General features: G+C 42.4%; 2 protein-coding genes and 2 non-coding genes across 4 annotated transcripts; 2 read left to right on the top strand and 2 right to left on the bottom strand.

Moving 5' to 3' along the window:
- The first annotated feature begins 2,746 nt into the window (after positions 1–2,746).
- Positions 2,747–2,819, top strand: Trnar-ccu (transfer RNA arginine (anticodon CCU)). Its single transcript has one exon. It is a non-coding gene; the product is annotated as a tRNA-Arg (tRNA).
- Positions 2,820–3,044: 225 nt separating this feature from the next.
- Trnar-ccu (transfer RNA arginine (anticodon CCU)) lies at positions 3,045–3,117 on the top strand. Its single transcript has one exon. It is a non-coding gene; the product is annotated as a tRNA-Arg (tRNA).
- A 1,607-nt stretch (positions 3,118–4,724) lies between these two features.
- On the bottom strand, positions 4,725–6,593 carry LOC131883339 (uncharacterized). Its single transcript, XM_059230791.1, has 3 exons — positions 6,238–6,593; positions 5,356–5,444; positions 4,725–4,998 (listed from the first exon to the last, which is right to left on the bottom strand). Exons 1-3 carry the CDS (start codon positions 6,427–6,429, stop codon positions 4,767–4,769), a joined length of 513 nt encoding a protein of 170 aa, XP_059086774.1. The 5' UTR covers positions 6,430–6,593; the 3' UTR covers positions 4,725–4,766.
- A 219-nt stretch (positions 6,594–6,812) lies between these two features.
- On the bottom strand, positions 6,813–9,113 carry LOC131883225 (uncharacterized). Its single transcript, XM_059230641.1, has 3 exons — positions 8,606–9,113; positions 7,257–7,538; positions 6,813–7,191 (listed from the first exon to the last, which is right to left on the bottom strand). The coding sequence occupies exons 1-3, from the start codon at positions 8,960–8,962 to the stop codon at positions 6,910–6,912; spliced, it is 921 nt and encodes a 306-aa protein (XP_059086624.1). The 5' UTR covers positions 8,963–9,113; the 3' UTR covers positions 6,813–6,909.
- Positions 9,114–26,605: the final 17,492 nt, after the last annotated feature.

The raw sequence follows: 26,605 nt of genomic DNA, 5'->3' as shown, positions 1-26,605 counted from the left end.
ATTTGGTGAGGACTAGCCACCAAAATGGGCTTTGTTCAGCCAATGGAAGGAACCCCGATCAAATGAAGGGACGGGTGGCGATTCGCCTTAGATTCGTCATTATTGCGAGAAGAGATTGAATCATTCTCGCTGGGTTGACAAAAGAGGTATTTAAAGGGGTAAATGATCAGATTGGTGGTGAACATTTTCCTTCATGGGGTTCATCCGTGAATGTGGCAAAACCAGGACTGTTCTGTCCTGAGCCAAGTCAAATCAAATCATCTTTGATGGAGTGGATGGATGTTTCGCTTATGTGGTCGCACAAATTTGCTTTCGTTGGCGATTCGAGTAGAAAAAAAAAACGAACAAAGAACGTTGTTAAAACATTTCTTGATGGTGCCTGCAATCGGGCAAACACACATTTGAGCACAGGGCAAGGCACGGGATTTGATGATCTTGAAGCGAAACTGGCGATATTCGAACCAAGGCTCCTTAGGAAAGAAAACGCAAAACCCCGACTAACAACGTCATTCCCATTTTGTTGTCACAAATATTCAATTGGATAACCATAATACACATTTGAGGACCGGACTTGCATAACGCATAACATCATTCCGGAACTTGTCTGGGGAAATGCCTGTGATTGAGTTCGAGCTATTTCTAGAAAAACCTTTCATGAACTAGAAACGGTCTCACCATGACAGCTGCTCATTGGGATCTCTCTGCACATCTATGGTGACAGCTTTTCGAGATAGAGGGCATAGTGATGACTGGGAGTGAGCTAAATGTTGCCTCTCTGCCCCCCTTCTTCTCATGACTACATGTACATCACTAGAGCGAGCTCTAGCTTTGGATACTCCCTGTTCGTCCCGTACTGCACTATCCATGAACGAGTACATAATCAAAGAGTTCTTGAACAATAGCAGCATGCACGGAGTCGTTCACAGCCATGATATGTTTACCCGATGTTGTCACCATTTTATGCGTTGAATGCCACATCCGAAGATTGCATTGCGCTTTAATGCCCCTTTTGGGGGGCTACCTACACTCCCACATTCCCCCCCCAAGGCTACGGAATGACAACAATCTGGCAAAATTTTGAATGGGGGATTTTCGAACAACACTGAACGTGTGACGAACGGAGTCACTCTTCAATGTCACGGAATTACACAAATGCAGACCACTTTCCTTCCACGGGGGGGGGGAAGATGGGCCCATAAGGCCTCACTCATATTGGGCGGGACGTTTGTACATAAATATGTACTTCCGCCATGGGAAGGGTTTGTGGTCGAGCATTCCGAAGATGGAAGCGGGACCTAAATGACGACTAGAGTCAAAGGGGGTGTTATTTCCCCCAGAGTGGAGCTAAATTAAAGCCCTAGGCCTCCTGAACATCATCACCATCACCATCATGATGATCATCATCATCTCTACCATCATCCTTTTATCCAGAATGACTATCCACTTGTGCATGAGCCAAAACCATCGCCAAGCAAGCAAGCAAGCAAGTAGAGAGCAAGAGCAGGACCAGGAGTTGGAGCGAGAGAGAGAAGCCACGTAACAACAACCATGAGGGAAAAAAAGAAGTCCTCGCTGAAGCACTGTAGCTCTCATGATCATCATCATCGTCGTCGTCGGATTCGTCGGATTCGTCGGATTCGTTCACAAGATGGAGGAGGCCTGATTCCCAAGGACACCACTCGACACTCGAGCTTGGTGAGTGGTGAATGGCGATCGCCATAGCCAGACTTAAACCAGTTTCGGGCTATGGACGGGCCCCTATCGATCCGTCCAGTATCGGATTAGGCACTTCATTTCAATATTTGCAATCCAATCCACATGCATGCATAGCCAACTCGTTTCTTGAAATATCCAGAATGGACGGACGGATGGACGGACGGATGACGGACGGAGGGGGGGGGTATCAGCTCTATGAACATTTATCGGAGCAAAGATGTCACTCGGATTACCATTGGTTTGTTCATCATATGCTTCCTCGAAAGAACGGGGCCTTCTGAGAGCTCTTTAGTAATAATGGCAGGAGTGGTGAAAGTTTGAGAAGTTATTGGCTGAAAGAGAACCGAAAACGACAAAATTGAAAGGAAAAAGAACCCAGCCAGCCAACCAACGTACCACGTTCGCAAACAGTTGATCAAACTAAAAAAAAATCTATGCAATGAATCAACATGTGGCTGCGGATTGAGTGAGCCATGTGAGTGGTTTGGACCATGAGCTCATTGACGTGGGGATTACAAAGTCAGTGCAAATTGGGTTAGATCAAGGATAAACGCAATAACAGCCTCTCGGATCCATCGATTTTAAAGAACATTCCCCTATTTATTGTTTATACTTGAATGAAACAAGGGCCTTTTCGTTTCACTTAGTTAGTCCGGTTCAATCTCAAACCGCTTTGGAAGACCAAAATAGCTCTTCATTATTTAGGCACTTTTATCATTGAGTTGGAGCTCGAGCGTAATCGTGAGACGTATAAAAAAAGGTATACTTTTTACAATGGTTGTTGATATTAAATCTAAATCTGATGAGATGAATGAATGTTCCCTTTTGATTGCTCCTACTTTTCATGTCGAGGTAATTTAGCTTTTCATTCACGTATTGATAGTTTCCTTTCAATTAATTGTACTTCTTCCTTTGAACATTGACGTACCATGATTTTGGCCTCATTTTGATGAAGGCCGTCCAATTGTCGAAAAACAAATTCGATTTATTAAAAAAATAAAATTTTCTTGTAAAATCGCACAGGATCGAAGCCTCCGTGGCCTAATGGATAAGGCATCGGCCTCCTAAGCCGGGGATTGCGGGTTCGAGTCCCGCCGGAGGTAAATTGGGTTACTTTTACATCTATGAATTTCTGAACGACATCGTAGTACATATTTATTTGCTTGCTCGAATAAATCAAACTGGCTAATATTAATGGCGAACTTTTGACGCAACAAAAATATTGATTCTTTTATATGAGCTGGGCTATTAAATCAAATATATCATTCTGTAAAACAGAATGACGGCAATGTGTTTAAAAATTTTAAAATTTGCTTCATTACTTAACAGCCTCCGTGGCCTAATGGATAAGGCATCGGCCTCCTAAGCCGGGGATTGCGGGTTCGAGTCCCGCCGGAGGTAACCTGTTCCTTTTTCTTCTACTTACTAGTTCCCCCCCCCCAAAAAAAGAGAAATGAGAAGCATTACGTGCTCATTCGCTAAGTAATTGAGATTGTGCATTATGTAAGTCTCTGATAAACCCATACCCCATATAATTCCTCGGAGCTCTGAGGACGTCAAATTCACTCCAACCAGGTAGAGATCAAGGCAGCAATGATGAGCTGTCAGTGAGAGCTTCTCAACACTGCACAACCCACATTGAGCTTGCTTGTTGAATTGCCGACCTTTCAAGCGGAACGTGGCGCGCTATCATTCTTAATACGAAGCTGGTTTCTTTCCATACTGTGCCAGATGAAAATCCGAAAGGGATGGCAAGAAATGAAGATGCTCCTTTTGCTTCCAAAAGACGTCGGATCCGAAGAAAGAGGAAAAAAGAAGAGGTAAAATGAATGAACCCCCGATCCTCAGCAGAAGAGAAAGAAGATGGGAGAAAACACCACTCTGAAAAAGCCAATCGGGTCTCCAAATCTGAGCGTGGGATGTGAGATGTTGTTGGGTGCAATGTTCACTAAAGAGGAATGAATGAAATTGGATCTTTTGATGAGGGCTACGGCAGATTTTGAGGATCTATCCTCGTTTCCCGATGTCATGAATACTCAGCTGAGTGGAGCATGGGATCCGACCTCACTCCCCACTTTCAAGAGTGGTGCTCCAAAAAAATGGAACGGAGGGAGGAGAAGGGGGGGAGAACCTAGAGAAAGGCTTTTGGTTGGTCCAATTCTGGAATAAATGACGCCTAAAGACATTGAAGCGCCCGGGGGAGGGAGGTCGAGCAAACCTGTCGTTGGTCCGGATCAAGGATCAAGTTGTCAATAGGACGGATGCCTGATGACTCGGTCGTGTCAGCGGCAAATAGTTAAAAAGAGTAAGTAAGGCCGGCTATCTCACCACCAACCACGTGGCCATGGATTCCTTCCCATATTGCTCAGAACCTCCGAGAGACCTCGAGTTGAAAGGTCATCGCCAATTTCCCTCTCCGCCAAGGCCACGTGGTCATGAACGAAGAGGAGCAATTAGCGTGGGAGGGTCATGTTATTCCAATCTACTTTTTCTCAGTCTTTCATCAGTACACAGGCAATCTCTGCCCTTTACTTCCAAATGCGTCTTTGGGGAACCAGGTCCGGTTAAGTAATGTTGACTGACTGGTCCTAATGACTTTTGGATTGTCGACCAAGTAGTTTTTCATAAATTGGAATCTGTCACAAAAAAGGGAACGAACAATTTGATCTTTACCGCCCACTCCGCAGGAGGAATAAAAATCCATGCGTCAAAGAAGCTTGACTAATCGTCGGTTGAAAATACCTATGTTCAAGTCGTGTTTTTAGGGGTCTTTTTTACATTTTGTATCACTTCCAGACTGAACTTTTTGTCTAGGGGCAGTTTAAGATGGCCCGAGAGATTGAAATGAACCTTCTTTGAAATTGGCTTTGAAGGAAATGTGCGTATGAAATATGAACACCAAGTCGATTCCGACGAAATAAACCCAAGGCCGGAGATGGATAGATGGAAAAGGGTAAGGCCTTAGAACGCGATGCACTCTTTGCCTTCTGGAAGAACTCGAGAACTCGCACATTTGCTCAATTTATATATTCCGTAAAACCAGGTTTTTCTCATTTGGAATAGCTCTTGTGGATTTGCTTCCGTTTCTGCACTCGCTTGGCGATGAAGATCACGTTCTGACTGTTCACGTGGAATCCCAACTCGGGAAAGATATCATGATTGTCCTCGAATATTTTCCGGGCGTCTTCGTTCCGCCCCAAAAGCTGACCCAACATTTGCTCGCGTCGACTTTGAGGCAGAGTTTGGAAAATGGCGATTTCCTCCTCGAACTTATCGATTTGTCTGTGACGAGAAACGAGAAGAAAGAGCGCATTAATATCCACTGTACGGTTCGTAAACGTTACCACGGCGCGAGTTCTGGCTAAAAACACTTCCTGAATCATAAACAGGCACTGCATGTATTCCTCGCGAGTCCAGATTTTTTGAGGGTATTTGCGCAATGTCAAGGTTTTATGTTCCTTTTCCCTCTAGCCTGCAATTAACGACATTATTGTCGACGAGGCGAAATAATTCGGCTCGCGAAATATCCAGCCTGTTCTTGACACCTTTATCGAATGGAAATGAAGGAGTGTCCTTTTGAAGATCCGTGGGTATGTGAGTAAACGAGGAAAATGGTTAACCAAGGCCTGGAAAACTTACTGCTTGAGAAATCTGACCTTCATCGCCCTTGGAACCAGCTTTTGGAACAGGAACGAGAACTTTCCTAATCCTTGCATCAAGGTGCGGATCTAGAAGATTTTAAAGGGGATCACATTAGTTAGGTTTTGTACGAACCCTCCTCCCAGATGTCGTAGGTGTCTCCCATTAGTTCTTAATGTTTCTTCCACAGAATTGCATTTGGCACCAAGAAAATTGGGGAATAATTAGCAGAACAAAAGGAACACGATGAGAATGCCCCAATTCGATTTCCTGTTCCTCAATCCCCATCTTAATCTCCCGATACAGTCGGAAGGTAACAATTAGGCCCAATCAAAATTTTATTAAGCCACATTGCAATCAGAGCCTAATCTTGTTTTCGTTTCGTCCTGAATAGAGCTTTAAAGTGAACAACTCATCGGTACATTCGAGCCTTGTCATGTTTTTAATGAACAAGCAATGAAACCTCTGTGTGGAGAAATAACTGATGGTTAAAACTTGATTTTCCCATGAAATGCAAGCAAATTAATTGGACCACATATCTGCGCTAAGGGCTCTTAACGACATTGAGTCCAAATAAGCAATCGCTCTTGCAAGTCTAATCAAAAGTGACAGCGAGTTTTGGCAAGAGCTTTCGATGGAGGAAATATGTTTTTCATGTTTTGCCAACTTTCATTCCAAGAATGCAATTTTTATTAAGCAATTAGTTATCCTCATTATAAAGTACGAATCGGACACACTTAAAGCACATTCTTTCCCCAGCTTTCCTCGACGTCAGATCGATACTGGGGTCCAGTCAAACAATACAATACGATTACATTATTTGATACCACAACAAATGGTTGCAGGGTCAGAAAAAGTTTGGAACGTTGGTCCAATACTTGCCTCTCGTCGGATCTGCGGGATTTTGGCCTGAATTTCAGGAGGAAGTTCGTGTTCATGGTCAGCCACAACAGCATTAATATCGTCTAGAACTTCGGCTTCCGACGGTTTCAGGGCTTGAGAGACGGGTACATACGTGACCAGGAAAGCCATGGCCAATACCAAAGATGTCTTGATTCGAATCGTTCCAATCATATCAAAAAATGAAATAGTTTTCACACGTGTTGTCGCAAAGCTGGCTTTGAAAGCAACTTGTTAATTCAGGGTAACCAATTCATTCAGAAAATGAACAAGCGAAACATTTGGTGGAGCTAAGCATATATGTTTCGAAAGAGAGAGAATTTTCTCTCAACAAACGGTAAACATTCTGTAACGTTTTACCAATAACCGAGTGGAATGAGGAAAACATGAGATGCTTCAGTAAACGTTCTGAAAATTCAAATCTGATAACTGTATACGCGCAATATTCGAGTAAATACATCACGTAACCTCCAAAACTGACCCCCCCNCCCCCCCCCGGGACAAGAGATAGGCTCTTGACAGATTTTGTCGATCTTTTCAAATCCTCTGCAAAATAATCAATTTCAGATACGACTGTTTATTCAAGACAAGTTTCAAAAAATCAATGCCAGCACGAAACGACCTCAAGGCTATTGTAGATTGTATGTAAAATTGCTACAGATGAACCCCGGCAATCATGCATCGAATGCCCCCACCACCCACGTGCTCAATGGTCTCAACGTCACATTCCAAAATGTCATGGAAACAAGGCTTCAGTTGATCCACGTGCTTTGCGTTCATAGCTTCCATAGCTCTTTTACTGATGGCCAAGAATGTTTGACCTTGATCGTTGCGGAGCTCAAGGCAATTCCCGGCAAACCCCAGGATCTCGGATTGATTCAAATCCAGGATTTCTCGGTCACCCAATCGCAAGTAGCTCGACACCAGCTCCTTTTCCTGTGGGGCGAAAAGTCACATCTTAGGTCTAAACTGAGTGGAAAATGTACTGGAGCTCAGTCAACCTTGGCGTCCTTGATGGAGTCCAGACAGACTCCAATGGCCTTGGAGCCGATCCATAGGATGACGTTGGTGTGATAGATCAACTTGCCATTTGAATCGTGCGAGTTGAACATGACTGGCTTGTAATTGAGCAGATTGCACACCCGGTTGAAAACAAGATCCGAGGTTCGAGGGGATCGGCATGCATAGGCAATCTTGTTCAAGTGATCAAACACAATGGACCCCGTTCCTTCCAAGATGTTGTCATTCCTCTCGTTGGCACTCATGTCCAGGATCTCTTTCACCTAAAAGTAGCCTCACATTGGTATTTGTTGAACAGAGTATGCAATATTCCTAAATTTTGGTGTGTCATCAATTTTCTATTCTTTTTGTTTTTTTTTCAAAAGTTTCGTCATTAATTATATCTCAAATTTGATGGACTCTCTCCGTTTGAGGATTGAAATCGGTCTCAAAGCAAAATGACTTCTATTCATCCTTAATCTGAGAAGTTTTTTTTGCCCTTAATCCGGCGTAAACGTGTCATAATCAATCCCACAACCTCACATTTCAAAAGGAGTGTCTTCTACAGTTTGAGACAAAAACAGTTGGACCCATTTCATTTACACTCCCCTTCTTGGTTGATATCATTCTAGTTCAGTCAATAAATGCCGTGGTCTCCACATTGTTCAACAACTTTCCTGATTGTATTTGGCACCTTTGATCACTTGACCATCCATCCTCCTTTCGACACATTTTGATGCGAGATTGTTCAAAATTGGAACCAAACAGAATTTTAAAAATCAGTGTACTTCTTCGCAAGATAAATTGATGTAGAGATAAATCGAGATCGAGTTTCATTTCGATTTTTACCACAATGTGTAATTATGTGAAAAATCCGCCAGGCCAACAAGCTCAAAAACGGGGACTAGGGTTGAAAATGAGTAATTCCGATTCGAGTCATTGTTTTGCATTTTTCTTCAAATGAGACCAGAACCACATCAGCTCAATCGAATGACTGGATCAAAACTTATGCTCCCTCAAATTGCAGTTCATACAAGCGCATAGAATGGATTATTTACACCTCTTCTGGTTCTCAATTAGAAGAAGAGATCTAGTTCATTCATTCTTTGAAGAGTTATGTTGGGAGATTTGAGAGGGCATAACTTTTGATTCATTGGTTCGATCGACGTGAAAATTGAACCACATAGTTGTAACGACGCAAGTCCAGTCTCATTTGCATAAGAGGTCTTCACGTATGCTCGATTCCGACTTGTTCGTTCTCATCTCTAGCATCCATGTCCATGTTCTAGTGGTTCATGAATAGACACAAAACAAGCCACCAAAATCACGAAACTTTACGAATTCTACCTACCTTGTTGGTCCCGATCAGATAGTCAATTACATCCAATCTTCGCTCGGCCTGTCGATTCGGGCTCAGCATGGGATAAATAAGCACCATCCCATTTGAGTGCGTGGAGAACCAATTGTTGGGAAAGATGGCATCTGGCTTTGGAATAGGATCCTCGTTATCCTCGAACACTTTCACGTGGATGCCAACCTCTCTAAAACGCTTCACCACCTGATCAAACTCCTGGATGGCTTTGGCCTTGACCAGCGTCTCCTTGTCCTTGTCCGGTCGGTTTTGAAACGCGTTCGAATCGGCCGTGGTCGGATCAAAGGCAAAATTTCTCGGCCGAACCATGATGATCTCACTTGGGGATTGCTCCATCTTGGTGGATCTTTTGGCACGGCTAAATGGAATGCACTTAAGCGTTTTATAGTATTACTCGCGGTCAAGACTCCGAAGCGCTAATGATGCTGTTTGAACCCCCCAAGGAAGTCTTGGTCGGACTAATTAATGTCCAATGGCCACTTGACAACTAGAAAGACCAGTTTGAACTACATTTAAATTTGTTCACAAAACTGACAGATGCGGGGAGGCATTCTTCTTTCGTGATAGCCCCATTCGGAATACTCGATCGCTCTCTCTTCAACTGGAACAAACGGGTACTTTGTAGTAGTTCAAAAGCCTTATCAAGTTTCGTGCTACATATCTAAACGTTTTTGTAGGTCGCCAAATCATGAGGAACATTGTGTAGCTCAGATTTTAAACGTGCATTATATATTATCATAAAATACGACTTTTTAAGCTATGAAAATCAACCAAAACAAGTTCTGAAACCGTAAAAATAAGCTAGAAATAGTTGGAAAAAGTTTTTTTTTTAAATTTCCTTCGTCATTCATTTATTATGACAACTTTTTTTCGAAAATTGCTTGATTATTATTATTTTTCATAATCTTCCTTCTTGCACCTTTACCTACTATATAGATGCAATCACTGGAGACACTTCATAACAAAAATAAGAGGTTTGCCCATCATCTGAGAGTTCTGAAAAGTGCTGACTTTGCTCCTCCTTCCTCCTCTCCGTTCATGCCATCCATACATTTGAATGATGCTAACATGAGAAAAGATATGTATTACGATCACGTAAGAAATTAGCGTTTTTTTTTCTTCTATATCAGCAAATATGTTTTTGACAGAACTTGAGTAAGCTAGACTAATCCACATTGAACTTGCCTCAATATTTTGATCCTATTACAGCATGGGCTCAACCTGTCAATATTCTTCAAAGATGTGGGGATTTTTCACGTAACTGTCGCTCCCAACAGCAACACGTTTTACCGCAGATGGAACAGAATAGTTAGACTAAAGCATTTTTGAGGAGAGAGCATTGTCATGATATACGGTTTAAACTTAATGCAATTGCCTTAAAGTTTAGGAAATCAGCGTGTGGAAAGAGCTGGAACCAAAGGTGGGTATTAAGCAATCATGGAGGGTTGCTTACAAAAACATCGAAGGCGACTACAAAATGTAAAGGAAGCCTGCTGGTTCTATCAGGGTCAGTTGGAGACGCTGGGGCACTCTTTTTGTGCACTAATTTGTATGGATAAGTTTCATTTTTTTTTTGTAACCAAAGCAGAACCTTTTATTATTTCCACTAAATATTGGTCAAAATACAATTGTATTGACCCAAATACTTTTTCTATGACATTCTTAAATTGTGCGAAATGTCTACATTTTGAATAACCTGCCGTAATTGTTTTGTACCATTACAAGAGCAGTAAAATGTTTCAGATACTGGTTTAGACCTGAAATCAAGCCGATTGAAACCCAAATTGATGTTTGGCTTTGTAAAACACATGCTTAGAGGTAAAAAGACTGTAAGATCTAAGAGTAACCAACATTTTTTTTTGAGTTGTCTCACTCATGTTCAAAGGAAATCGAAAAAAAAGAAAGGCAGTTAGCAAATATTATTTGTGTATGTGTAAAAAAAACCATCAGTTTTCAAGCCACCAACCACTTTTTTTCGGCGGATTTGAATAACAAAAACAAATTCACCTCCCCTTTCGTCAAAAGTAACTTCTTCCATGGACAGCAATACAATCCAACAAATTGTAGGCTAACAGTTACATATCTCTACAAAGGATCCGTAGCTTCTCTCAAGTATTTTGGTTAACCCAACTGATAAATCCTGTCTATTTTGACCGTAGATTACTCAGATGACAAGACGTTGTGTTTTAATTTTAAACGGCACATCTACAGATATGATGTTTCAATGTCGAATGATGTTAAAAACAAGGATTAAACTCATTTTTGTGACCTTTTGCACCACGAGAAAAGTGAGGAGCTAAAGAAGAACAGAATGTACCTGTGACCATTTTGGTATATTTGGTTGACTCCCACCGAAAGAAGGCTGAAACACAATCAAGACCATGGCCGACATTGTGGCCATAATTCATATCTGAAAGAGTCTTTGGTAAACGGTAAACATCTATGGAGGGAATATTTAGACAACACTACAACCAACCTGTATTGGGCAAGGGTTGAATTTGTCATTCACTCCAATTTGCCGGCTTGTTGAAGGAACCAGAATTCTGATATCTTGCCAGAATACTTGCACACTGACAGAAGTACACCCAAAGTTACATTTTTTGAAGCTTTGTAGCACAACCCAATTAATTGTTGAATCACAGTGCAAATTGGTTGTGATGTTTGTAAAAAATTCCCCCTCACAAAATGCCTCAAATTAGGGTGCCGCGAATTTAAACATTGAGCATCATGTCATCTCACCACCACAAAATGTTTACTCTTTGAAAAACTATAAAACTGAATTTGGGCTTGTCAAAATCGAGCTCTTTAGTTTTTAGTCGTTCGTATTCATATCAATTGACAAGAAAGACCCTGGTCAGCTCATGAAGCTGATGTTTATGTTATTTCAAGGCCTTCTTATCGTTACATTGTGTTTTCATTCTGATACCTTGTTGACCAAAATATTCGCCTAGGATCGTCAAGGGACTGGATTCTTAGAGGTAAATTTTTTGAAAGAAAATCTAAAATTGTTTAATCTACAAAACTTCTGAGACAAAATGTCCATGAGTCTGATATTTTAAAAAGTAGCCCTAGTATTCCATAACGACTAAGGAGTCAAAAATGTTTACTGGAAAATATATTAGTTTAGTGCACATATCATAAACTAAAAACAGGCTGAATCGTGATTTTTAATGAATGATTTCGAAATTGATCCATGTCTGTGCACTGGATTTACATGTGGCAAACAAACCAATGGTAACGGTCTCGAGGGCGAAAGCTGTCTTCATTCGGGTTAGATGGGCTGTTGTTGGTTCATTGGGATGAGATCCATGATCTGCATTTCCCCCTTGGATGCTGCAGTCGGTGGAAAGCTGAAAGCTGACAAACAAGTCGTGTTCTTCCAATTATCCTTTCAGGAATATTGCATTTTCTGCCTGGTTTCACAACTCTCTGAGCCTTCGCCAGCGAGCCCTGCAATGTTGTCCCCTTTTCTTTTCGTGTCGCCTGGAGATATATTACTTTTAGTGTTACTCTAAATTCTGGATTAGATCCTAAAAGGGGCGATGAGGCGTTGGCTTCGCCAATGGCATTACTCCTGTTGTTCGTGGAGGTGTGAAGTATTTTTCCCCTTTTGATTGGATTAAACCTTTTCCTTATGGGCACCCTGACGAAATTTAAGGAGAATAAACACTGCAAATTGGAGCATGAGTCATACTGTGCTGGAAATGAGAATTTCGTGCCATCCACTAAGTGATGATATCCCGAGGACATCCCTTACTACCTAGGACTGATGGCTCTTCTTAGACATCCAACACATTTCACTGAACTGAATTCTAAGTTTTTAAGTTAATTAATGTTTCATTGTTGACTGTTTGTTTCAAGTCGAAGACACCCTCCGCACATGGAACAAAGAACGACAGATGCGCTAAAAAATAAATCGCACGGTTTTTATAGCTGGCTTTTCCCGTCCTAAAGGCCTGGCCAATCTCTCTGATCAATATCAGTTTACGAAAACGTTTCCGTTACTTTAATTTGACAACAAACTCATAAGATTGCTGTTTTTTTTTTAGAAATCAAGGCGAAGCATTTTGAGGAATGTGCTCTGTTCTTTGTCGGTCCAAAGACCAAGGATGCTTCATGATGATAATCATCATCATCATCTCCATCCTGGGATGAGAAGAGAGCAGATCCCCAACTTTTGTGTTGACAGACATCCTTCCTCACATCTCATTTGAAATTAGTGGACGTGGGCCATCAGTAAACACTGCCTGGACAATGAACATGGCACATTCCGACGCTAAACTGCTCACATCCCAATCTCACTGTCTGTGTAAAATAAGCTTATTTTGCTCATCATGCCCGGGTCAATCCGACGAGCTCAGCTGAAATTGATCTTTTCTGGATATGAACGACGATCGTGATTGATGGCTCAGGGGATCCGCTTTCACTGAGGATATCTTTGAAGCAATAGAAATCGAGATTAGAAATTTGACACTTGCCAGAGGTTTTTTTCTTCAGCATCGGTTGCTATACCGGGTGTACCGAAATGAACTTGTTCAAGTTCAGGAGTGTCTTGGTAGCTCTTTTTGAGCAATCTCAGGCGTCTGGTTGCAAACAAATTGGAGAATTTAGGTCACTTTTGGTGGAGCGTTGTTCCACATGTGTGCTCAAGTTCAATTAAATCTGACACGGGGTCTCATTCGCACCTTAAAACAGACAGAGAAAATGAGGGGAGAATATGGAACAGTCCCAAGTCCAAGTTATGGAGCATGAATGTGCCAAATTCTTATGGAACAAGCCAGTTATGGTTTGGGAACGAGGCAACGAATGACTTGGGCACATGGAACAAGTCCTCTTGTTGGAGTCTTGTTGCTGCTGTCATTTCACGTAAATGTGACTCTTCAAGGACAAGAATTTCCTCTTGTTGAGATGACTAAAGACTTGAAAAGGTCTTCTTTTCTTCGAGACAAATAACTCAATCAGTCGTTTCTTTTCAACATAAAGCAGAAGAAAATAGACCCAGAGATGGAAAACAGACACAAATTCAATTTGCAAGCCTCCTGAACGACAACCCATCCTCGGCTTTCCTCGCCTCAAGCCCAGCCCACCCTAAGACCTCGTTGTAATAGAAACGAATTGTCGACTGATGGAATGTCCGAGGGGAAGCCAAGCTCCATGGAATAAGTACAAAAAGGCAGGTTAGAGGAAAGGCTGGACCAAGACCAACCTTTGCCATGCCACCAAAGGCGGCAGCCAGTTTGCTTTTAGGAGCTCGTTTCGTGAGGGATCCACACAACAAAGAGGGATGCTCTACTTGGATCCCTGCCTTTCAATTATATGGACATCTGGGGAGTAATAAGCTTCTGGTCCAACTTCGCTTTCAATGAGCCTATCCTTTCGCGTGGTCAAACTTATAAAGCACCCAACACTATTCAGACACGATTCGTACTTAAATTCGTGTTAGGGAGTTACATTCAACTCCACAATGAGATGAGAACCTTGAAGTTGCTTTCATCCCGGCCTTTTTTTTTCATGTTGTGCACTGGAAACCCTGAAAAAAAGAAAGGTTCTGTGAGAAGAAGTGGTACACGAACTTGGTTAAAAAATCAACAAAGATTGGCATTTGGTTTGTTACCATAAGCTCACAAACAAAGCTTGCAAAGGAGGAGTTGAAACAAACAAAACGATGGAAAACAGGGAGGACACCTAAATTCTAAGGTGAAAAAAAACTGGGTCCAAGTGAGAAAAGTTGTCATAATCTGCCCGTAACAGTGATTGTTTCATTACTTTAATTGGAGGTTCTCATATTCATGATTTCGGGTAAAACCGATTTACGGAATTCACCATTTCTTCAGTGGGATCGATACATTGTGGGGCAATTTCCACTGACAATGACACTTTAATGAGTTCTTTGAAACTTTGTTCGAATAGTCCCTATTCAATCAGTTCCAGCATTTTCGTCGGATAGCAAATTCCAAACATGCCTTTGTCTCTTCACAAGCGACCGAACAAACGTGAGTGCTTCACATGTATTATAGCAGTTCCTTTTCTTTTTTCATCCACCCCTTCCGAACTCATTTGAGCACACATACTTCTGGGCACCAAGTGCTAAGACCCCAACACCATGGCTGCCATTATTACTCCAACCACGTGGCCAGTTTGGACCCATCTCATTCCCTCAATTTGGCACTAGTTATCTGCTTCTTCCTCCTCTTGGTCGCCGATTCTTCTTCTGTCCATCCAGAATGTCAGGGTCTGTTCCCTCAGCTTTTTAACCCTTCAATGCATCCCATACTCGGCACTGACCTGACAGCTCAGCTCTTTCACTTGATCCACTTTACCAGGGTCCTTGTGGATGGTCTTTGTTTATTGTGCGTTTGCGATTGCAGTAAATGGGGTTGAGGGTTGGTACTGTATGTACGTGTGGTAGATGGGACAAGGGTGGCAACCCTACAGTTCCACAAAAGAGTTCCAAGCGCTTAACATATTGACACTAGAGATACAAATAGGGGTTGGGGAGAAGAAATGAAGGAAATGGACATTATTGCAAAATCAACAAATGGTACCTCAAGGAAACTAAGAGGACCAAGTCGTCGCTGGACCAATTTCTGATAGTAATTCTTGTCAGATAAAGGGTTGTGGGTTGGAACACAAAGAAGGTGAAAGTGTTCAGTTTCACCAACCATCCTTCGTTTTTTTGGAGTTCTTAGTGCCACCAAGGTGATGTGCCAAAAATTTAACCTACTTGTCACTTGTTCTGCGGAATCCCTCGAAGATCATGCGTGATTGATGTCAATCGCATCAATCTCTTAAGCTCTTCTTCCCCTTCGTTCTGGATGGAACAACTTAGGGGAACACTTCGCTTCTTCAGGCGGAAAAAAGTGAATGCCTTATCTACTATCCCACAAAAGCCTCCACCACATCAAAGAATACCCCATGTCCAAAACCTATCCAACACCACGAATAATCATGAGCTTTGCGGTCCAAATTATAGCCTTATTTGGTTCCAGGAACCGTCTAGCCAGTCCTAATCAAGCATATCATAAATATTGCTTGTTTAACGGAATTTTACCCTCTTGGGAGACTTAAGGGCGAAAGGAGAAAGAAAAACCAATTTTCTCAATGACTCATCCACCTCCTCTCCCCTACCGTTCAATACCTTCTCTCCCCCCCCACGAGACCCGAGACCCGAGCCCAATACCACAAGCGTGGAACCTGTCCCAAAGACTGTCCCTCCTACTGATCCATATGAGGGCAAGAACCGATGGGAACCGGACGGTCTGGATGAGAGGATGGGACGTTGGTTTCGGTGGTTTTGTCTTGTGCACCTATTGCACCCCCCATTCCGGGTTTTGTCCAGCCATGGCTTTATGGGTCTCTGGGGCCAAATTGGAGTGGGACACGCATTCCACATATTTTTGTTCCCGTCTTTCTAGCCATGAATGGATAAGGAATTTGCTTGCTTTTGCCGTTGAGTTGAACTGTATGTACACTGGTACAGCACTGCACGTTCACGTTCATACCGTATACTTTGGATGGGTATTAAGAAGAGACCAGAGGGAGCAAAGTTTTGAGGTTTACCAAAGGATGGAGGACTTTCATTGATCGCAATTTCCCATACATACAATAATGTCTTGATAGTGGGGAGCCTTGTTCAGGAAGATAATCTCCCATTGTGAGCAAACTTGTTTTGCCCACGGCCAGACAATCAATCCATGACGATGATGACGATGTCAACATTACATGTCAGAACTGAAGGAAGGAAGTTGTGGAGCCACGCGTGTTTGCGGGACAAGCACCCTGCCTAGAAAATGGATCCACGGAATAGGATCACTTAATCGTCAGCCGTAAGCAAGTTTATTACATTTGATTTAAGGTTGCTTTTCTTTTTGGTTCGAGATTTCATCGGAAAGCCTGTAAAAGCTTATAAGATTTTGTGAGATACAAGCTATCAACTGATTTAGGGAGGAAAACCCCGTTCTTTAAAGCTTGTTGAATGCGAAATATTATGTCCTAGTTTAAGATATTTTTGTAAAAGGTACGCACCTGGGCGTCAGAATGCAGCGCATAAACCATTAGATAGTCATGACATACCAATTTGAATTGAAAAGTGAATGTAAACTGTAGCCATGTGAGTAATTAAGGTTAATATCAGTTGGTCGTAACTGTCATTGAACAATTCATGTGTGAGCTAGTCTATTACTAAAGTAGGGTAACTATATAGAAGTGTCCTCGCTAAGTTTTATCCTTTGAAGTGTTTTAGTTCCCATTTGCGCAAAAAAATAACTTTGCAGAAACATATCCCAAACAACAGGAACTACACTATTTCATGATTTCTGACTTGGGCGTCTCTCTCCCTTCTTTTATCCAAACATTTCAAAGTGAGTGCTTGGAAGAATATCCGATCAAGTATCCAGTTTTCCATATTCATATACCGCATGTATTTAGGACCCTTGACAAAACCACTCTCTTCCATTGGACCTGAGGTTCAAGTCCAATTAGGCGCCCCGCACTTTGTTTGTTCGCATTGACCACGTGGTGTCCATTTCGGCTGCCCTTTTGCGTTGCTCGATTCAACCCCCATCGATCGATCAACTTTGTCACATCAATACACATGGACCGACTTCACCTTCATCCACTGGATCGCCACCAACGTCAACTGATGTGCAATAATACTCGTACATTCATCCATCCGTCCAGGCCAGCGATATCATTAGGTTTCCATTGAGCTAATTCGGCCTGTGTCTGTCTCCTCTCCTGTCTTGTTCCGAAAAACATGAGCGGGAAATGTGAAAACCCTCAGCTCTTTTCCACTTCACAAAATCCAATGTCTAAATCCATGAATCGGACTACGAAAGGGTTTGAAGTGGGATGTCGGTTCCTGGTTTTTCTACAGTGTGCACACTGAAGCACAGTTCTGGCAATTCTTCGTTTACGTTGATGATGTTTGGCTTTGTGATTATCAAATCATGCGAGACATGACCAACGTCTGTCACAAGCAACCAAAACCGAGAAAGACTCGGGAAGAGTGCGAGCACAATTCAGCAATCCGTTCTATGGCAAAGGGGATGGTGAACAGATTCACAACAACAACTTGGAGAATGTCGTGATTCCTGAAGGGTTGAAAAACTCAGGCAAGACAAGGAGGTGTCTAGATTGGTCTGAAGAGTGTGATGGAATGGTTCGAGGGGGAAAATGAATTCCTCGAGAAGTTCAATCACCTATGCAAATGTTTTCATGATGAAGCCATTAACGTGAGTGAGCTTTGGAAAGTTCTCTCTCTCTCTGCCATATCCAAGTCTCATTGGGGATGAAGGTGGTTGGTTGAAATAAAACCCAGTCAGAACTTGGTTTTCGGTCCTTCGCACAGTCTTCTCTCACCCCTCTTGGATGGAGTCATTTTCAATGAAAGAACAATACCACAGACATTATGTATTCATTAAATCCGACTCAGACTCAGAAGCATTCAACCGCCCTCAAGTCTGTACACTTCATGTTCGACCCCTCTTGGCCTCTTGGTTTTATATCTCTAATAAAGAGTTTTACGTGCGTAAACCACTCCATGAGATGACATATAATCTCCTAAGTTGAATTTGAATCGCACAATCCAGAGATTCAGAGAAAATAGTGTTTTAGGAGACGTTGGATTTGACCCTGTTGAGTGAGTGAGAGGTTTCTTTTACCCTTAAGGTCAATCGAGTTGCTAATTTGCCAATTGTGAAGACGGTGTGCAGAATTGGCAATTTAAAAGATCTGGCAAGTTGAAATGCTTTACTCACGGTCGCTGAAAATGAAGCCATTTTGGTGTCCAATTTAGCGCCGTTTTACGTTCCTCGCTTCATTAAAATGCAGATAAAATCAAGACACAAGGAAAGAAAGCATTCCTAAATGTTTTTAACCAACCTTCGCTTAGACTCATCAAACCGTGGACTTCATTAGGTCTGCAAAATACTCGACCTTTACCAAGTGCTCTGATTTCTACATGAGTATAGGAGAAAAAAAAGCACGCTTAACTATTTGAGCACTGACCGTCCTCTCATCCGACTGGAAATGGCATTGGCTCGAATGTTTCAGTTGTCCTTAACAGGGCCAAGGAATGGCCAAAGTCAACACTGAAATTGACTAATCAAGCATTGAATTTACGAGGCACTTACGGTTTGCACCTTAAATTTTTACGGTCAATGCCTGCCGAGCTAGCCAGTTAGCAGAACCACCACCACCAACACCACTGTCATCATCCCCCACCTCTCCACCATCATTTTGGCCAAGTCTAGCTTGCTTGTTAGCCTCTAAAGCGGTACTTGAATGAATCCTGGGTAGGGACGACCATCGAGAAGCTTTTTTTCTCGTTGTTCAATGCAGTTGATGGTTTCAGTCCAGTCATAGACTTCAAGTCACCCTAGATTCCTTTGACCGTATATTTAGTTGGGGTCAGAGAAGTTGACTGGGTTGGGTGAGGGACAGCTGTTAGTTCCGCTATTCACATACGGCCCACGCACCAAACCTCGTCAAATTCTATATGGTTTGTTGTCATCACATTTATTTATTTTCAATAAGTCTGGTTTCATACGTCTGTGTCGGAAAATCTCTTTTGGATTTGACCGTGAGGGAGAAGAGAATGAATCTCATATCCTCCTTTCATTTATTTTTCGGCCATTACCAGCCACCTTAATGTTCTTCTTTGCTCTACTCAAAGGTCAATCGAGTCAATTTGAGGCGAGCTCTCGGTCCAAGACCAGTTTGCAAGACGAAAGAAGCCCTCCTCTCTCCAGGTTGTCTTTATACCATGTTAAACACAATGCCTTTCTCAACCTCTAGGCGACATAACCGAGATTTTCCACATTCTTCACCACATTGGTAAATGGTAAATAGGTGAAACCCTGGCCGATGGTTTACGAGACTCATGATATACCTAGCATACGTCTAGAATGTGTTGGGTTGACTCAGATAGATGTGCAGCCCAAGGACAAAAAAGAATGCAGCACATTTGTTGAATTAAACCATGCCACAATCCCTTGAACAGTGAAAGATTGGAATTGCGGTCTGATGCAAACTCCTTTCATACTACCGGCTTAATATTTTGAGCCAATATGGAATTCTTGGGCCAGTTATACCAGCCCATTAATTTAATGAATTGGCGGCTTTTTCCAAGTCGGTGGCTATTTCACTGGACAGTATGCAATTGTGATATGAAATTCATTCACAAACAACTGATAATTGCTGCTTCTGTGAGTAGCTACCGAATTGAACGGAAAACAACGATTTTTATCCAGAATGCTTTACATGGTTTTAAAACTTCTTGACAACCATGACAATAACTCTTTTTATGTTTGTAAGGCTTTCACTACGTTTGAAACAACTCAATTTTGAAACCACTTTTTTGTGTAGATTCCATCTTATGAAACATTCTTAGACGTTGCTACCGTTACCAAATGCCAAGGCTACGAGCCATCTTGAACGTTCACTTTCAGTCAGTACTCATAATTGAGTACATAAATCACCTCAGGGTCATTATGTATGTTACACTATCACATTGCCCTCGAAAATGGTTCATTCTCGAGATTGTCTCTTTCTTTGAATTCCATCACCATGCCTCGAATTTGTTTTTAGAAAATGGAAACATTTTGTAGCGATAAAAAGTAAGGCGATATTGATAGCATTATAAAACCATCCCAGTTTGTGGATGATTCAATTCGCGCCCATTTTTTAAAGACTTGGCAATACCAAACAAGATCTAAGTTTCCTGTTCTATATGTTAGTAGTTGCTGAGTACGCCTTTAAAGAAGAAAATCATGAATATTGTATGGATAACGTGGGAAAACGCTAGAATGGGACCCTTTTGGCCCTTTTAAGCAGCTAGACTGCCAAAGGAAATCCAGTAATAATTTTTTTGACATCATGCACGCCAAATGTTTGTAGATGGTGTGATGTAAAAGCAAGCCGATAATCACTTGGGATGAAAGAAACATGCAGGAGAGTAAGGCAAAATAGTTTTCCCTCAATCTTCCAAGCCTTTTCTCTTCGTTGCTCTTCATTTCGTCAAAGGTATCTTATTGAAAATTGACAATCAAAAGGTTTTTAATTCAAACATCGGGAATAATCTGGGAATTTTAACTCCCATGATCTGGTTCAAAATTAATCAAGATATTTTGTTACAAACAACGAACCGTGTCTTGGCGTTAGAGTCTTTTTCCATCTTGGAAAAATATAGTGTCTAGAAGCATCTTATTAATGGGTCTTCTCTAGAACGGTGAATGCCAGTTACGCCAACTCACGTCTGAGTTGCTCTTAAAAGCTGGTGACAAACTTAGGCCGGATAAAAGGTTTTTGACTACAATGATATACCACTAGTTGGTTTGGTGTCAGTGGTAAGGAAGCACACAGGCAATTTCTGTCAAGGCTAAAATGGATCTAAGTCAGTTCATGTGGTTGATGATGTTTTTGACTCAAGTTTCTCCCGGTAATTCCAGATCGGTAAGTATTAAAAAAACGCTCGTGGATACTTGAGAAATCTTGGACGTTATTCTTGTTCTAGCTAGTAGAGTCTCATACCCGAACGATTTATGTGGATGCTAAAATCGTCAAAGAGCTCCACCAGTGGATATGTTCTTTGAAAGTCTCGGTAATAAACCCATCAGTCTTGACCATAGACCATCTGGCTACCCTTTGAGTGTTTTAACCGCATTCTTAAATTTCCATCATCAGATGGAGGCAGATCTTTCAAGATTTCAGGGTGGCGAAACAAAGTCCACCCAAAAAAAAGATGTAAAAATACCATCACCATCCTACAAAACACGTGTCCAAGAAAGTGGTTGAAGGAAGTTATACATAGCAATTTTCACTTGTACTCTAGGAATTGGAAGAGGTCATGTCTCTAAGCCATATCCAGGATATTGGCCTTCAACAAATGAGGAGTAAGCCAGAAGCACCCGAAACCAACGGACATTCATCGGCCACCATGGAAGAATATGGATACTTCAGAACCCTTGGGTAAAAGTAACACCGTTTTCTTGTTGGGCTTACAGCTTGCACCTTGCTTGCAGACATTGTGATTTTGTTGTGTGAAACATTCTTCTTCAATCAATGGCAGTTCTTGATTAAACCAGATACACAACAGCTGCCGTAACAGCCAAAACCATGGCGTGGATTCATTTCAAGCTTCAATTTTCTATGAGAAAACGGCCTTTTGACTCAAGGAGGGGACGCTTTGAGATAAATCTTGTGGAGTGAGCTGGAACGGAAAAGCTCTTTTTGACTAGCGAATTTGGAAACAGACGGAGAAGGCGTCCATATTGCAATCCTACCACCACGACTACTGCTTACTCATGGTTATGTATGAGCAGCTTGGGTGGGAGGTAGTAGATTTGTGAATCCGTATCCTCGTCAAAAGCTTCATGGGCTAGGTCCAAAGCGGTGATCCTTGTGATCTCCAACCCGAATTTGGGCTCCCTGCCAAAGTTCTTGTAAGCTTTTTCATCACGCATTCAAAGCATTTCGGGGGCCAAGCTCACCATACCCATTGAAAACAGCGATGGTATCTGCTCACAATTGAGATGCCTATCACTTGGGGTGATGTATTGGTATCACCCCGAAACGCCTAGTCGGAAAGATCTGGAGGTAAAAAGCCGATTACGGGAAATATTTGTCACAAAACATCCCAAACAACCACCCGTCAAGCCCCCAAAACGTATTGGAACAAAATTTGGATTTACCCTAGATTCAAGCGCTAAAATGACCTTTTGAGCTCTCTTGATCCTCGGGTTTAACGTCGTTTACTATCGAGCAGTTCATCAAGCACCCGACAACTCCTGAAACGTCCAGTGAATTCGATTTCAACGTAATTACGTACCGAGCTCCTTGATTGGAGCTCTTCGTCCGCGATGATTGGTGCCAAACTGGAATCGAACATAACAAATGCTTTGGGGCAGGAAATTTGTTGATGATCTCTTTGGCTGACAGCAGCAAGAGCAGCATCAGTCTCTCTGAAGTTGGAAGTCCAGAGGGTAAACAGGTTAATTATCGAAATGAGAATCAATTGACCATCACCGCCCTTCGGCAAAACCCTCCGAGTTCACTCTTTTTCGCTAAAGCCAAGCACGATTTCGTCCGAGATGAAATACTCAGAGAGAGTGAGAAACGAAATCAATGATAGCTGCTCGGGTTCGGAAACCTATTACAGTTGATTAATTGCATCTTCCTGCCGAGGTAAACCGATATGAACGAGTCGACCACTCCCTGCTTGTGGAAGGTGCATTATGCCCGAGTATTTGGCAGGTGGCTCAATCGTCTTCCTGACTTGCTTTTGATGTGGCTGAAACAGTTGGCCCATATTCATGTTATGACGAGGCAAAGTTTCGTGAAACGATCCACCACACATCTGTCATCGATTTCCAGGCCATCTCCAAGGTGCTCAAGACTAGTTACTGCAATTAGAGTAAAAGTGATTGAATCGGCCAACATGGGGTCGGTGGTCTGTCAGGTCCGTTCCGTGGTTTATTCTCTCGGGATGTCTTTTTGTGCCTCAACGACGGATCAATAAAGTTCCCCTGTCCCAACACGCTCCAATATGCTACAATCGCATGGAACAAACAAGTAGTCTGTTCCGTGGGGATGAAGACTTGGGACTCTCGTTCTCTCCTCAGGGATGGCTTGTTGTACATATTATGTGTGGCATGAGGGGCGGAAATTGGTTCACTTCCGGTGGACCACGTGGCTCCCGTTTATTAGGAGAATATCGCTTTTCCACAACACAGCTACCCAAAGATACTTGAACAGATATTGCAATGCTTCTTGAAAGTGGAAAGATAAGACGCCACTTATTCCTTGGCTTCTCGTCTATACAAGATTTTGCTTATGCTGTGAGTTGAAAGCGCTCTTGGAAGGATGAAAAAAATAATGGGTGGAGTCCGAGGAGGTGGTCGAGGTTCTTGATAAAGCTACTTTGTGCTTGATTGAGTGTCCTAAAAGAAGCTTATAACCCGGGGATGCTGAACTTTGCCCTCTATGATCCCAGTCCTACCATAAACGAGACCTAATGGCCAGCCAGCCCAGAGCTTCCATGCAAATTAGCAAATGCTCAAGTTCAATCATAGGCCTGCCATCCCACGAAGGTGCCTTATCATTTATGACTTCTAAGCCTGGATAAGACCCGGCGATTTTTTTTTCGCATTTGAAGCCAAGCCACTCAAAATAAGATTGGTTTATCGTTAGTCAAAACACACCTGCAAGCCATAAAACCACATTTTACGCTGAACAGAAAAGAGGAATCCTGAATAATAGCATTACTACCCGAGCGTGAGGGCCGTGCGTGAAACCGAGCCACCCCGAAGCTTGAATCATCCGCAAAAAATCCTAGGCTTCGAGCTGTAAACCACACAGATGTGTGTTTAACTTCTAATGGGTGGCAATTTGTTACACATCACAAATCAGCTCCTAGTCACATCAGAAATCACTTCTCTACAACTCTTTAGATAGCGACGAGTCGGAGACGCCTGGCCTCGTTTGCGTTCTCTGCCATTTCAGTTCAATTTTCGTCCAATTGAAACACACCCCTCGATCTAATACTTAGTGAAGATAGATAGCGTAGCTCGACTATTGTTCCCTTCTGGAGGGCTTCCACGTTTACAAATCGATATTGAGATTCTTTGTGAATGTTTTAGTACTTGTTTGCTCAATCTAATTTGAACGGCCAGTCCAATGAAAATTGTTTTGGGGACGAGCCATAAAAGGTCAGTAGTCAACCTATGAGCATATTGGTTTTGAGACTCATCCCGAAGAAAGGAATTGGTTCTGCTCGACTCGCCAGGGTCGATCAACCTCCGAGAAGAAAGAAAAAAGGAAGTCTCTTTTTGTCGTCTGGGTTGGCTCCTTAAGGAGGGGTCCCGTCTTTTTGCATGGGTCGACCCAGGCTCTATTGAAAGGCATCCAATTGAATGGGCTTTGGAGAGTTTTTTGCTCTCGTTTCAGGTAACAAGACGAAGACTCGTCGTTTCGAGATTTATTGCCTCCACCACCTTGTTCTTTGAATTGAAAAATTCCTATATCCACCGACGAGCTTGAAACCTGAGCGTGAGCAAACAGACAACAATGTCTTTCAAGGCAGACTACTTGAACGGTTATGGTGAAAGAGGGTGAAAGCCAGGCAAGTGCGAAAATCAAAACCCAACCGTGCTCGCACACGGTGCTCATCAGATTTTATTCGAACTTGATCCCCAGGAACGGGTGGAGTGATCTAAATTCATAGAATAAATTACGAGTTACGGATCCAATATCTCAGGTTTCAGGTGAGAGGTGAACGATTCAACCTTGATTGAGTCTTTAGCCATGCTTCCAATGTGAGGTGGGTTCACAGGACACAAGCTCACACGTTAGTCAAGTGGACCCAATTTGGGTTGGATGTCAGCACTATTGAGGATAATTGGCAATATATAGTAAATCTGCATGTTTAATGAAAAACATGGGGCAGTACTGGTGATTTTCAATGGTTGATCTTATTCTCATCGATTAAGTCATAACTCTTGAGTTCTTGCTGTGATCTTGATTGCATGTCCCACTGTGCCAATGCACAACTGAGGTGTCTGTCTGGACGTTGGGCTCATGAGGTTAAGAATGATGAGCATTAGGTGTGACCCAAGGCAATCTTCCTTGAAGAGATTACACTACCATGACTTGAGACGAAGTGATATAAATTGACAGAGTTGTCCATGTCCATAGCATGGCATAGGAGCATTGTCTCATCTGCGTATATGTACTTGTAAAGAAGTTATTGGGAGTAAAAGATCAATTAGTTAAGCCAAAGATTGAGAGATTTTCTGTCTAATATTGGTAATGGAGTTGATTAGATCAAAGAAGCATTGCCCAAATATCTTGCTTTTGGAATGAAGATATTGTTTTCAGTTGGAGCTCCTTCTAATGATCAGTCAGGGCCATGAGCTGGTGATTGATGGCATTTGAGAGCTTTCAAATGAGCATTCGCCATTTTGATGAGGTGATAAATCCTCTTTGCAGGATTGGCAATTGGCCTCCTAGGATGCCCATAACCTGTCGAAGAATCAATGAACCTTGACAATATCCTCCCCAAGAGAAGTTTGAGGATCGCCAAGGTCTTAAAAGCTCCTCCGGCTTCTCTTTTACGGAGCTTTGGCTTGGGTGGGTGCCACAGAAAGATGAAAACTCCGATTTCTTTTAATTTTCACTCTCATTTCCTTGGGAATTCAAATGACTTCAAAGTGCACGGAGGCGTGGAAAGAGAAGGGCTTGAGCACCCATAGCTGTTCATTCCTGTACGCATGTGTACGTAGTCCATGGGGCCAATATCAAAGTCTTGTTTCTGACCTCCTTGCTCAATAGTTCCCCGTATTTAAGCACTCCATACTGGCAAGAGTGGTCCTGGGTCATATAACCCGTTTCATTTTCAACTGCGTGACAACTTTTGTGACACCTTGGGAGCAATTGTGTGAGCGTTTCTGGTCAATGGAAAATATTGGAAGCGAGGACGCGAACTAATCCGAGGTTCTCCATTGTATTTGACACGAATCCATTCCAGTTGGAAATCCACCCGGAACCTTGTGCGTGGAACTTTTTGCTCCCTCCTGTTTCTCTGTAAAGGTTCCAGGAAACAATGAATTCCGAGACGGATGATGGTCGAGTCCAAAGGATCCTGGTAATGCCTGCCTACCTTCTTACATCCAGCATGTACAACCAACCAGAGCCACGACCAAATGGGATCTCAGACGAGACGAGGTGGACCTGAAGGAGTGTGGTTTTGTCACGCCAACCGATCAAGGTGAGACGTTCCTGAAGAAGACGGCCTTTGATCTCCAGTTGGGTGAAAAATGGTGGAAAAGAGTCGAATTTCGTTTCGGAATGAGGAAAATACTAAAGGATCGAATGCATCTGAGACCAAAGACGAAGAAATCGTTTTCTCTTGTCTCGTCTTTTATACCCTTATCAAAAGCTGCTACGCGTATATTCAACAGCCGCTTCTTCCCCATAGTAAAT

The sequence above is a fragment of the Tigriopus californicus genome, chromosome 7 (genome assembly GCF_007210705.1).
Source record: "Tigriopus californicus strain San Diego chromosome 7, Tcal_SD_v2.1, whole genome shotgun sequence".
In the NCBI taxonomy this organism is placed as follows: Eukaryota; Metazoa; Arthropoda; class Copepoda; order Harpacticoida; family Harpacticidae; genus Tigriopus; species Tigriopus californicus.
Note: the sequence above shows the minus strand (reverse complement) of the source record. Positions and strands in the feature narration are given on the sequence as shown.

What these genes read in the sequence shown, in the direction of transcription:
- LOC131883339 (XM_059230791.1), bottom strand. Translation starts at nt 6,429, where the DNA reads ATGATTGGAACGATTCGAATCAAGACATCTTTGGTATTGGCCATGGCT. An exon ending in TCCCGCAGATCCGACGAGAG is followed by an intron (nt 5,445 to 6,237) that starts GCAAGTATTGGA and finishes AAAATCTTCTAG; the next exon opens with ATCCGCACCTTGATGCAAGG. An exon ending in AAGGTCAGATTTCTCAAGCA is followed by an intron (nt 4,999 to 5,355) that starts GTAAGTTTTCCA and finishes TTCTCGTCACAG; the next exon opens with ACAAATCGATAAGTTCGAGG.
- LOC131883225 (XM_059230641.1), bottom strand. Translation starts at nt 8,962, where the DNA reads ATGGAGCAATCCCCAAGTGAGATCATCATGGTTCGGCCGAGAAATTTT. An exon ending in ATCTGATCGGGACCAACAAG is followed by an intron (nt 7,539 to 8,605) that starts GTAGGTAGAATT and finishes GGCTACTTTTAG; the next exon opens with GTGAAAGAGATCCTGGACAT. An exon ending in ACTCCATCAAGGACGCCAAG is followed by an intron (nt 7,192 to 7,256) that starts GTTGACTGAGCT and finishes TTCGCCCCACAG; the next exon opens with GAAAAGGAGCTGGTGTCGAG.